The following is a 13,025-nucleotide window of genomic DNA, read 5'->3' on the forward strand; positions in this document are numbered from 1 at the left end:
TCATGGTGGCTCAAGGTTCTAAGACAGTAAAAAAAGGAAGTAGCCAGGCCTTTTATGGCCCTTCGCAGAAGCTATACAATGTCACTATCATTTCTATCACATTCTATTGGTTAAGTGGGTCTCAGGGCCTGCCCATATTCAAGAGGAGAGAAAATAGGTGGGAGGAGTGGCAACGACACATTTGCAAAAGGGCACGTGGGATGGCATGGACAATCATGGCCATCTTTAGAAACCATCTACCAGAGTGAGCGTTTAGAAAAGTAAACCACACATTTCATCTCCCTTCTTAAAACTCTTCAAGGCTTCCAGTGGCCCCTAGAATAAAATCCAAAATCCTTATCCTAGCTGAAAAGACTACCTGTCTCTTGTGCCTACCAACTTCCACTCTCTCATCACACTGACCTTTTTGTTCCCCCAAGCCTTTTCCTTCTCCTTGGCTTTTCCAACTGCTGAGACACTCTGCATCCCGACTTCCACTTTGTGCTTTTCTTCTCATGGTCCCCTTGAGTGCCACCTTTTTAGAGGGGCCGTCTCAGGCTACTCCATCTAGGTCAGACTCCTTCCCTTAGCCCCAGTTACTCTTTCACCTTCATCTGTTGATTTCCTTCAAAGCAAAGCCCTGAAAATCTAATCGTCTTCATGTTCATTAAAAAAAAAAAAAAGTTTGTTGACTAATCAAGAGATGATGTTATTAAATATAAGTCTCTATTAATGGCTACAAATATGTTTGCACATTTAAAAGCAGAGTGTTTCCCTCTGTGGAGGGGAACCAGGAGACTGGAGATCAGGGGAGGGAGAGAAACTAACTTCATTGGATATTCTTTTATACTGTTTGACCATTTTACCATATGCATGTTTTAAAAAACATCAAAACATTATTTTAATAAAATCTCTTTAATGATGGGTTGCCTCATTTTAAAATTTTTAATGATTTCATCAGGTCATTGACTGTCTTAGGAGAACTGGAGGCTGTGAGCAGCCCTCTTGAGAAATTTAGTTGGCTTCCCTGGATCATCAGGAGTCCAGTAAGATTCTGTAGAAGGCTCTTTCCTTTGTTTGCTTCAAGAAAAAATTAATAGCTTTAAATACATATTTAAAAAGAAAGCCACATGTGAATCCCAAGAAAAAGGCACAATGCCATCAGATGCCTCAAAATACCCTGGATATAGGATGCAGGCTGTATTTAATTGCTTGCCCTGCTCAGGACTGCAATTATTCTGCCTAAATTGTACAGATTTCTTTTAAAAAGCTTTCATGTTCTTTGTCACAAGACATCTAATTGGTAACAGCAAAATAATTCACTAAAATAAGGGCATAAACTTCTGACCTTTAAAATTCAAATTTTAAAGCCAAAATACACTTAGGTATGATACTTTAGCTTAGCATGTAGTACAATGTAGCCATAGAAACCAGAAAGGGTACAAAATCACTTGCTATTTGTGTTCTTAATAAAAGGAATGATGACAATAATTGATTTTATTAGTAGTACTTTTCTAACTTGTTGGTTAGGAAGCTTTTTAGTTTTTTTCCCCCTTTCAGCAAATCCTGTAAATTAAATGGCCTGACAACAACATGGATGGACCTTGAGATAATCATGCTAAGCAAAATAAGCCAGACAGAAAATGTTGAAAACCACATGATATCAGTTATATGTGGGATATAAACCTAAAAGCAATAAGTGAGCATGACAAACGAACAGAGACTGATGGACATGGACAATAGACTAGGTAGGGGGAGTGGGGAGAGGGCATGGAGGGAGGTAGATGGGATTAAAAGGGTCAAATATGTAGTGACAGAAAGAAATCTAACTGTGGGCAGTAAACGCACAATGCTATATATATATGTGTGTGTGTGTGTATATATATATATATATATGCCTTACCGTTGGAAAAAAAAAATATATATATATATATGTTACTGTTGAACTATATATATGCCTTACTGTTGAACTGTTGAATTGTACATTTACTGGATTTTGTAACCAATGTCACCATAATAAAAATAAATATAAAAAGAAAAGAAAAGAAATGGCCTGAGACAACAGACCCATTTTTAAGTGTTTCTGTGTGTTTTGATTCTTTATCTAGGAGACTGGGAGCCAGCTCTTCATTTCTTTTCCCCCTTTTCAGTTTAATAGCTATAATTTAACTGACTTTAACCGTGGGCCATTGTATAGGAATAATGTCTAATGACTATCTGAGTTCCAAAGTAGTTCCACCATCCACTCCATGTGGTACCTTGCGTGAATTGTTTAATTTCGGTTTTCTTCTGTAAAGTAAGGACAATAATAGTACTTAATGGGAATATATTGAAATTCATATTATTTTGCAATGGTGCCTTATTCATGGAAAAGTCTCAGTAAATATTAGTTGGTTAAATTAATGGGAAACAGATGAAGCTCATCTTTCATGGTGCCACAAAATATCTCCAAAGTTTGAATTTTTTAGAAGGAAGAGTTAGTAAAAATAAAATAAGCATTTAATAATATATTGTAATTCCTTCAAGTCTTCAGACAGTCCTGAAGGGATGAAGGCCTAAGAATCATCATCTCTTGCATGTCAGTTTATTGGTTGTACTCTTGTAGCTCACAGTTTATATTTATGTCACTGTAGCATTTCCCAGGGTTTAGAGTATGCAGAAAACTTGGCTTCTGTCTCTTCGAAAATATGCCAGGTCTGTGTAGAGAGCTAGCCATGTACTATCTTTCATTCATTCCATAAACATTTATTAAACACCTATCGTGTGTACGGCATCCTGCCATAGTTACATACAACAACAAAGGCCAAGGATAGTCCAGAGACTAAGCCTCACATTCTTGAAACCGCTCTACCTAGGAATGTTACAGATATAGTCCAAGCTCCAGGACAGAGTGTAGCCAGAGCCATAGCCATTTTACTGAGCAGATTCCACACCGGGTTTCTTAAAGGCTTTCAATTTTTAGTGTTTTTCTATTTTTATTTAAATTTTGAAAGAATCTACATACATGACTTTTTAAATTTAAGAACTTCTATTTATATTTTAAAACAAGTCCCTTATTCGAAAGCTGACAGTATTGAAATGATAACAGCAAAAGAAGAAAAGCAATAAAGTTTTTCCTACTCAAACTTTATTCAGTACTGTACATTTCTGAAATGACAGTGAATTAGAAGCTCTTAAACCTGTCTATGCCTCTTTATCTATCTTGGGGTGGAGCATAATTGAGGATTTGACTTTTCTTGGGTTTTTTTTTTGTGTGGATTCGTTCTCTTATTTTCTCAAGAATGGTCCAATGCTCATATATCTTAGGGTGTGCTCCAATCTGCTGGTGTTTCTCCCTAAGATCTCCCTTCTTGGGGAAGGCAGAGAGGATCATTAGATGTCTCTGTTCTTTCTAGGTCTCAGACACAGTGCAGCTTTTGGCTTAGGAATTGTCCTGTCCTGTACCCCTGGGGTCCTGAGGCACATTTGGCACAATCAGCCAAGGATGTCTTGATAGTCTGGACTGACCTTGAACTGGCTTATAGAGCCTCATAAAGTAGTCCTCTGCAATTTGAATCAGCCTACCTCAAAGGTCTCCTTCCTTCCGGGGAATTCCTTTTAGAGAATGGATGAAAATAGGAAATGGATGAAAATGACCCTTAGAGTAACTTCCTCTGATAAGAGCAAGAATTGGCTTGTGCTGGTTAGTTATGCTGTTTGTCCCCCGCCCCACCCAACCAATCCTGGTACCCACTCTCTGCCCTCCCTACCCAATCTCAGTGTTGGACTAGGTTCCAGGCTTCCTTGTCCTCTGGCTTCCAGTTGAGTTTGGCCAATGGGAGGCACTTCCAGGAAAATGGAGGGTGGTAAGAGAGAGAGTTCAGGGTATTTCTTCCCACTACAGTCTCCTCTAGGTGAGGTAGTTCTGGCAGTGGCTGCTTCCTCATCAGATGTAGCTTCTGTTTTTCACTCCCTCTCCAGGACTCTAGCTCCCTTCCTTTACTCCTACTAGTTTAGGCATGATGATATCTTTCCATTGTTGCTAAGCCCTGTGTTGATTCCCTAAACTCTGTCCATGCCCCCGTAAATTGTCCCTTCACATAAAGCCTTTTAAGTTAAAATCTTTCCATAAGCCATCTATTTTCCTCCCGAGAAAGACCTTGACTGATACAGTCATACCAAGTTGTACTACCTCTACCTGTTAAATCTGAAGACCTTTCCAATTAGAAGCAGTCACCTCCTAGAAAGTGTCTGTATCCACCTTCAACACGCACAACTACAAAGTCCAGGACATGAGTCAAAATTTGCTAGACCAGGGACTCTTCCAAGGCAGGAACCTTCTTCTGAGCATCCGTGGATCTCTCCCATCCCAGCCCCTGGCATATACTCGGTGCTCAATGTTCCCTACAGAGGTGCCACCTTGAGCCCCAAGAGCCTCAGCCTCAGCTTCCTTTCTCCTCCTCCCCTCCCACACCACCTGCTAAGCTGCTGGCACCTGTAGGATCTGGATCACCAGTCTGGTCAGCTGGTTTATTTCTTATTGTTCTTGTCAAAAGGAAGTTCATCCACGTGATTTTTTGCAGTATCTAGAAAGGGTGGGTACAGTATGTCCTGTGGTGAAAAGCTTGTGGAGGAATGCAGGTTTTAGTCTCCCCCCACCCCCACTGCTGCTATTCCTATGTGAGAATTGCCCTCTCACACTGTGCCCCTCAACCCCCGCAAAAGCCTTGAAACGTTTTGAGATGTGTTATTACAGTCTATGCAAGGAGACAGGAGATGACCATGAATAGCCACTGAGTGCGTTATACACCTGAGACCTTTTCCAAAACACTGCAGAGGAATTTTTATTTAATCTAGGCAGCCACAAGGCATGTTATGTTTTCAGAAACATTTATATCTAGGTAGGTCTGATTTTTTAATATTCTTGGTCAAAAGCACTTTGAACCTTAAATGCACACTAAAAGGCAATTGCTATGGTGACTGCGCCTCTGCAGTGCATTTCTCTTGAGTTTTCTTCTTTGGGTCCTTCAGCATCCACCGGGTGTCCTAAGAACGCGGCTCTGGGTAGCTCAGGCGCAGCAATGTTAGGGGGATAGCCCACTTGAGACTGGAGCCCTCCCCCATGATTAAAAACTGGAAATGTGCGCCCAAGGTAGGGTGTGTGTGTCGGGGGTGGGTGGAGGGGAGGTTCTCTGGGTGTGCAGGCCTCCAGCTCTCCTGCCTGTGCGGGGACCACGTGCAGAAGCGGCACGTGGGGGCCCTTGGCGCGCAGCCGCGGTATGTGCTTGCACCCAGTCCCGGGGCCCCGGGTACCGGGCGTGTTTCCGTGTGCGCTTCTGGGTTGGCCGAGGGCCCCACGCCGCCCCGCTCCCGCTGTGAGTGTGTGTGTGCGGCCTCAGCCCAGTGCCCGCCGAGCGGTGCCTGCGCCCGGGAGAGCGCGCGCGCGCCCGTGCGGTGTGTGTGTGTGTGAGTGTGAGTGTGTGTGTGACAGTGTGTGTCAGGTGACTTGAGTCACGCAGTCTCTCTCTCCCTCCTCGGGGAGGAACTGCCGCGCTCCTGCTGAGTCCTCCGCCGGTAGGCGGGCGGGGCGGCGAGGGGGCTCCGGGCGCGCTGGGAACCGCGGGACCCAGACCTGGACGCCGCTCGCCGGGGGAACTCGCGGACCCCGCCTCCGCCGGCTCCCGCCACGCTCCAGACAAAACCCCAATTCAGAGAGGTTGCGAGCGGCAAGCGAGGAGGCTTAGCCCCCACCCGGGAACCCCGCCTCTCCCGGGACGGCCAGCCGTGGGCGCAATGAGCCAGGTGCTGGGGAAACCGCAGCTGGAGGACGAGGACGACGACGAGGAGGACGAGCTGGTGGGGCTCGCGGACTACGGGGACGGGCCTGACTCCTCGGACGCTGACCCGGACAGCGGGACGGAGGAGGGAGGTGAGCGCGGGGTCCCCCGCCCCTCCTCGCCCCGCGCGTCCTCAGCCCGCACCCAGTCCCTTCCCTCTGTGTTTTCCCAGCCCCCGGCCAGGCGCGGGCCGTGGATTGGGCAGGATCCAGGAGGCAGGGAGTTGGTGGGGGGGGGTGGGGTGGGAGGGCGCCAGAGGAGGGACCGCAAGCTGCAAAATGGGGGAGCCCGAGTGCAGGCGGCGATGGGGAGGGATCGGTGGGGAGAGCAGAGAGAAAGCGTCTGGGCAGGAGGAACGTGCGCTTGCTGGCCCCTTCCAGGGCCAGTACCTCCCCCACCTCTCATCCGAGCTCTCGGCAGGGTCTGGGGTTTGGGGAGGGAAGGGAACCGCCCGGCTCGCCCCGGGACCTCTCCCTGATTGCTGCTGTTGAAGCCGGGGTCAGATGTCGTGGCTAAAAAAGGCAGCCGGTGGCAGCGTGACTGGCAGGGTCGTCGGCAGCTGCGGGTGTCAGTCTTGTCTCGTGTCGTCGCGGGAGGGGTCCTGGGGCCGCCTAGGTTTGCGGCTTAGGACACCGGTGGAGCGGCGGGGAGATGCACCAGGTGATAAGGGAGTCGCCGAGTGGCCACAGGTTTCCTGGGTTTCAGGCAAACATGGTTGTTAGGACACCTTATCTACGCTCAGTGTCACCACCTGGACATGGCAGTGCCTTGCCCTGGAGTGAGCGCGGGGCCGGGGGGAGTACGTTGCGACTCAGAAGCAAACTGTGTTTGCTATTGAAGCGGGATTTAACAATTGTTCAGCCTGTGGGGGCTTTTCTGCAATTAATTCTTAAGGCCTAAGAAAGTTGAGAGCTTTTTAGGATTCCAGAAGGTTTCATCTTTTTTCCCTTCCAAAGCAAGGAAAAGCCTTTTTATTGTAAGGTCGCTCGGAAAGGTCAACAGAAGGAGGCCGATAAACATAACATCTAGGTGAAGCTGTATGCATCCAAAGAAGGAACTAACTTGTCAATTTTTGACTTTGAAGAAATTGTGTAAGGGATAAAAATACCATGGTGACTGTTGATTTTTAAGAACTTCTATTAAATTAATTGAAGCTATTTTAAATTCCCTATACACAGCTTTTCTAGGGGGAAAACAGTTTTCATTATTTTGCATATGGTAGGTGCTACATTCAATGAACCAGAATAGGAAGAAAGTTAACTAAACCTGAGTATGGTAGACGGGAGAGAAGCTTTCCAAGTCACCCTTTTTCATCATGGCCTGTCTCGAGGGAGGATTTGTGCTAATTCCCCATTTGCTTAAACTGGAGTGTGCACCTGTGCACTTCTCTCTTCTGCACTCTACATAATTGGTCCCTTAGTTGAGCACGTGGTTACATTTTTGTAGATAAAGGCGTTCAACCCTTTTGTTGGAATCCCTAGGGCTACCTTGGTAATTAAATTGTTCAGTCACTTCATGATTATTCAAATTGCTTTTGTTGGCTCCTACCTAGATTCTTGGGAGACTTCAGAGAGGTTCAGAATGGGGATGTGTTTGCAAGATGTTTGAAATGGTAGACACACAATAATAGGGTGTATTTGTGGTACTCTAAGGAAAAAAAATGAGAAAAGAGACTATATCCGGGAAGAAAAGCCCTGTTAATTTGATATTGCTTTGGGGGCCAGAGAGATTCCAGGAAAAGCACAGAATCTATTCTACATCTCTTTAAGGGGGCACTTTTAAAATTTGATTTGGGGACTTGAAATTGTAGTGAAAGTAAAGTTTTGCTTCAGGGGTGGGATTTCTCGAACAAAGGGCTTCCACAGAGCCTGGTCTTGGATGCTCCCCACTGCTCTTAACCTAAAGGCAAACCTCTCCCAGAACTTATTCTTTTGATTACTTAAGTGATAAAATCCTCCCTTGTGAGTTCTGGATCATCCTGGAATCTTGCTATAAAAGTATCGAGTATATTTATGTGGTAAGAGGAGCAATAAATGAATTCTTGCTCCCCCAAATATTCTCAGAAGACTTCCTCTATTATCTCAAGCTCCTGTTCTTTCCACGTGTTCCTGGCTTTGATTTTGGGGTTTAGGCCTGAATATAGAATTTCCATCAGAACATTCGCTCTCTAGAGTTGCAGATAGGCTCCTTGGTCAGCAGTTCTAGCAAAGACTGTCCCTGACAGCTGTCAAGTCAGTTGATATGGCCCCGAGGAATCAGGATGAGGAGAGAGGTTGAGAGTTGCCACTTCCATTCCTGGGACCTTAAGGTGCCACCAAAGGTTCATCCCGATTTCTAATGGGCCCTGGGCATGTGTTGCATTATAATCCTTTGTTACTTTGGGTAAAATTTACATTTACTTACTCTCAAACTTAGAAAAACATGGAATGTTGGGGAGAAAAAGGACTGACTTACTCTGAGGAAAGATGGATATGGTGCACTTTGAACCATAAACAAAGCTTTTCTCTAATGAACCTTTCTCCCCCTTCACCTTCCTAATGGACTTGATTTAGTGCCTGTATTCACTCAGTGGAGACTTGGCACTTCTTCCATGAGGTTCAGAATTCTACCCTGATTGGTGGGATGCAAGACTGACAAGCATTGCTGTGCAAAAAAATGTGGATTGAAGGTGGATAGTGTGATTTTTATTTTCCTTAGTCTTATAAGGAACCTTTGATCTTATTTTTAAATTGAGCATCTTGTGAGTTTTCCCACATCGTGCTAAGTTTGAAAACGTAATGCTGCTAAGGTGAGACTTAAATTGCACTTCCCTGGTCTGCACTTAAAATTTTATTCCGTGAATACCAAGAGTGTTCCTGGGTATTTTAGTGATTTTTTGACACATGGATTTTTAAATCTGTAGTAAATTACTGTACTTTAAAAACTATAATAACAAGGAAAGCAATTAAAAGTTCATATTTAATCAAAAAGCGAGATTGTTTTTTTCTCCAAAGTCCCAATATTTAAAGGAAACTTGGCTAAGACAGCTGCTCACCCACAGTTCAGCTAAGTGTGGTCTTGTTTCCATAGCAGCCTGAGTACTCTCTTAGGGTCTGAGGAAGTGACAGTTTAGGTGGTTACTGGAGGCAAAAAAAAAAAAAAAAAATTCCAGGGACAGCAGGTGGTACTTCCCTGATGGGTGTAAATGTGGTGAATCCAGCAATTCACATTTGTTAATCATTAGTGTCAGCTATTTTTTTCTCCTTAAAATGATTTAAAGATTATTAGTAAATTCATTTTCTCATTGTTCTTTGAGAGTAAGCAGAGATAATTGTTCTGATATGCCAGATGACTTTTCTGCAGCTACAACATGAGCTACAAATGAGCAAGGTTTAGGAGAGGGTCAAGTTCACAGAAATGTAAGTTTCTTTCCTTGTAATTCTGCCTTTTTCAAAAAGAGTTGAGATGACTACAACCCTGGCTGTAGCTAATCTCTTGGGTTCCCTTCTGGTCTGGAAATATAGAGATACAGAAGATTTGGAATAGATGGAAATACAGAATAGTTTAAAATGGTGTGACCAAAGTCACACCTGAGGCACAGTGCTTGTTTGAATGCATATAGTTAGAGAACATATTTTTATATCAGGTGCTTTGTAAACATGTTTCAGTGATTCATTGTATCATAGAATCTTGATTCTCTGCTCTTATGAGAAATCTCTCCCATTTAAATATTAGAACAGATATAGGGTAGTCTAATGGATATAAGAGGGAGAAACAGCAAGTTCTGGAGTTCGGATAAAGGGTATGGCTCTGAGTTTGAAAGATAAGTTTTTTCAGTCCCCAGGTTACCTTGTCTCTTTCAAAGTTCACTCTCTGCTTTATTCATCTCCCCACACCCATGGTTATTGTTGGTAACATAGCTTTCACTTCTTACCATAGCCACTTCTTTCTTGCTCTTTTTTCTTCTCTACCTCCTTTATTCTTCTTTATCTTTTTTTTTTTTCTATCTTCTTTATTCTCCCTCTTCTGCAAAAGCCTCGAAGCCCTCTTGTGATAGTGGCTTTCCCTGGTTTTGCTGTAACACTCAGAGCAAATAGGTTTCCCATTCCTGGCCTAAAACACACAGGGACCCAGCTGACATCTCTTGAGGGAAGACGCCAGCTCGATTTCTCAGTGTTTAAAATAGGGACTACATAAAACCAACCTCGATCATTCTCAAAGTAATTGTTAAAAAAAAAAGTTCACAAGAACACTTTTCCCTTCTTGTTGGAGCATTGGTAGATCAGAAAACATTAGAAATATTATCTAATATATATGTAAAGAAAGTATTTGTAGATGGAATCGTGTTTTTTTAGTTACTTGCCCCGATGTGAGATTTCATAAAGATTTGGTCCTCGCATATAAATAAAAATAAATAAAAATCACCTTTATGTCTTTGAAAAGATATGTTCTGTTTACATTTGTTTCTCCTTACTAAATAGTTAATCAAATGGACAGTGAATCTTCATGATTTTTCTATAGTCTCATTAATGGTACTATTATGCATATATTTAATTCCCTCTTGGGTTGGAATTTCTTACTGAACTCTTGGGTCTTAAATGTATAAGTTGTTTTATTGATTGAAAATTTAAAGGACCACAGATAATGTTGCAAATAGAAACAAACCAGAGGCGTCTTCCTAAAACCATAAGTAAATAGAACCTTAAGCCTTTGTTGAACCCACTGAATACTAATAGCTAAGAAATTCCAACTTTCCCTTAAGACTGAGTGAGCCTTTCACAGTAGTCACATTCCATAAAAGACCCTCTTCTTACCTAGGCTTGGGCTGGGAACATGTGTGTGTGTTTACATACATACATGCTGATAGCGACTGATAGGTGAAGAAATAAAGACTCATGGACATGTACAGGGTCACACAGCTGGTAAATGGCAGAGCTTGGACTTGAACCCCAGTCTGGCACTAACCTAGTATTTTTTAAACCATTTTACTTGCCATGAGATTGCTACCATGTTACTCGAATTCTTTCACTAAATCTGTGTTGTATTGTCCCATTTTCGACCTGTTTAAAGGTGTTACCTCTTGGAGAATTTAGTTATAATAGCTCTCAGTTGTATAATACATCAGAATTTATGAAGTACATTTCATATGATGTCTCATTTTCCCTTGAGCTCAGGAAGGCAGGGCCAGCCTTGTTAGCATGTGTGTGTCGGGGCGGGGAGGAGGGCGGTGCACATTGGCCTTCAATTCCCATTTTCCTTATTTCTGGCTCCTTTGTTGTGATATTCCCAGCCCACAGATCAGCCAGGTGTGGCCCAGGTGGCCTTGCGGCTCAAGGTGCTGCTCCATCTTTCTCTCCCTTCTGTATTTACAAGGCCTACTGGTTTTTAACGGGGCGCTGCCAGTTACTGATTAATTAGCCTGCGGGGGTTAAAAACTGATAAGAGCCACGTTAGATGACTCCTCTCCATAATGCTGTTCCTTGAGTGATTGAGTTTCCCTGGCATCTCCAGTAGTCTAGTTTACAAAGCTGGATTGTTTGGGGGAAATTTGGCACTGACAGGACCCAGTGCAAAATAGGTAAGAAGTATGTTCATTGTTTCTGATCACAATAGATAAACTTTACCTGGGCATAAAGCTCATTCTCTTGATTCCCAAGCACTGTTTGGGACCAAAAACAGTTAACAAATTTCTTTTGAAAGCTTCAGTTAATTTAGCTTCAAATTCTGCTCACTTTCATTCAGTCATCCCAACCAGCAAACACCTATTGAGTATTCATTGTGATAAGCAGTGAGGCTTCAGTCTTTAACTCTGTAAAGAATAAACATGATCAACTTGAGGATTAGAGATGACACTGCATGCTATGCAGGTGCTCAGTAAATGGTAACCACTTGGTGGTAAGAGGTTGTCACATGCATTGGTTTGAGCTACTTTATGGTGGCTAAGGCTAAAACCTCTCAAATGTGCGCTCACCCTAAGCCAGCAAGATCAGGGACAAAAAGGACCATGGACAGCCTCAGCAACTTCAATTCCCACTTCAAACCTGTCTGCAACCTCAGTCTTATGGCCTTTCTGAACCCCCAGATCGTTTTCTCAACTGAGCTACAGGCCAAAAGACATACCAGACCAACCACTTCAAATAAGTATCCATTCCTTCTCATTTCCATGGGTCCGTGCCTTAGTTCTTTCATTTCTCATTTATGTCCAAAACAACTTCCTACTGCTGTCTGGAGGAAAAACTTTTCTTCTGTTCTCTTAGGTTCTGAATTGGGGGCCTGCAAATTAAACCAACAAAAGACAGATTAACAAGAGAAAAGCAGGTTTAATTACGTGCATGAGAGTTCACAAAAAAAATGCCACTCAAGGAAGTAGGTAGAATTTGGGGCTTATAGAGCACCTTAACAGAGGATGGGGAGGGACGGAGGGATACTTCTGGGAGAACAAATAACTTCTTATAAGGGGGTGGGAAAAAGGGCACTAATGGAAAAACAAATGACTTTTTGGAAAAATGAATGGGCCCATTGGAAAATAGTAGGGCAATGTGATAGTTTTGTGACCATGTCTGTTTGGGTGTGATGCCAACTTATCTTCTGGTCTCAGTCTCCAAAAAGAGAAGATAAGAGTTGCTCCTGGGAAGGAGATTTATGACAATTGAGTTCTTTTGGGAGGCTCTGCTCTAGGCAAATAAAAGATTTCAGGAACCCAATTGCCTTTTGCTCAAAATAATTTTTATGCCACAGTGGCTTATTCTAGACCTCTTCACCGTCTCCACACTGACCCCCTCTAGAGAGTCTGTTTTCCAGTGAACTTTCTGAAGTGTAAATCTGATCACATTAGTCTCCCCTTAAAATCCTTAGTGATTTCCTCATGGCTTTCAGAGTAGAATCCAAACTTCCTAGCATCTCATTCATGAGCTATCCTGTTACGTCTCTATATTGTATTTTGTGTGTATGTATGTGAGGGAGACACAATAAACAAGTAAACAAGAAGACACAAAGTAAAAAGACATTATTTCTTATAGTGATAAGTACAATTAAGAAGACAACAGGCTTATTGGGAAGCGATGGGACCTGGTTTAGATCCATGGAGAGGTAAAATTGCCCCTGTGCTGAGGGGAAGCCTGCCAGGTGCAGGGAGGATCAGGTCCAGATCCTGAGGTGAGGAACCAGAAAGCCTGTGTGGCCGCAGCATAGGGAACTGTTGGGGAAGGTGAACCAGGCTTGGGATGAAGAGGGTAGCCCACACAGGGCCTT

The 13,025-nt window shown here is 43.4% G+C and overlaps 1 protein-coding gene across 2 annotated transcripts in view; it reads left to right on the top strand.

Moving 5' to 3' along the window:
• Positions 1 to 5,289: 5,289 nt before the first annotated feature.
• The window catches only part of RRAGD (Ras related GTP binding D), a 37,852-nt gene continuing 30,116 nt past the window's right edge, over positions 5,290 to 13,025 (top strand). The window contains exon 1 of one of the 2 annotated variants that reach the window (XR_005650709.1): positions 5,290 to 5,887. Coding sequence is in view for 1 of the 2 variants with exons in the window: in XM_039852954.1 (XP_039708888.1) it covers positions 5,752 to 5,887 (136 nt within the window). In the remaining variant the exon portion in view is untranslated. The remainder of the gene's footprint in view (positions 5,888 to 13,025) is intronic. The other variant, XM_039852954.1, reaches the window with a different exon arrangement.

Source organism: Pteropus medius, unplaced genomic scaffold (genome assembly GCF_902729225.1).
Source record: "Pteropus medius unplaced genomic scaffold, Ma_sr-lr_union100, whole genome shotgun sequence".
Taxonomy (NCBI): Eukaryota; Metazoa; Chordata; class Mammalia; order Chiroptera; family Pteropodidae; genus Pteropus; species Pteropus medius.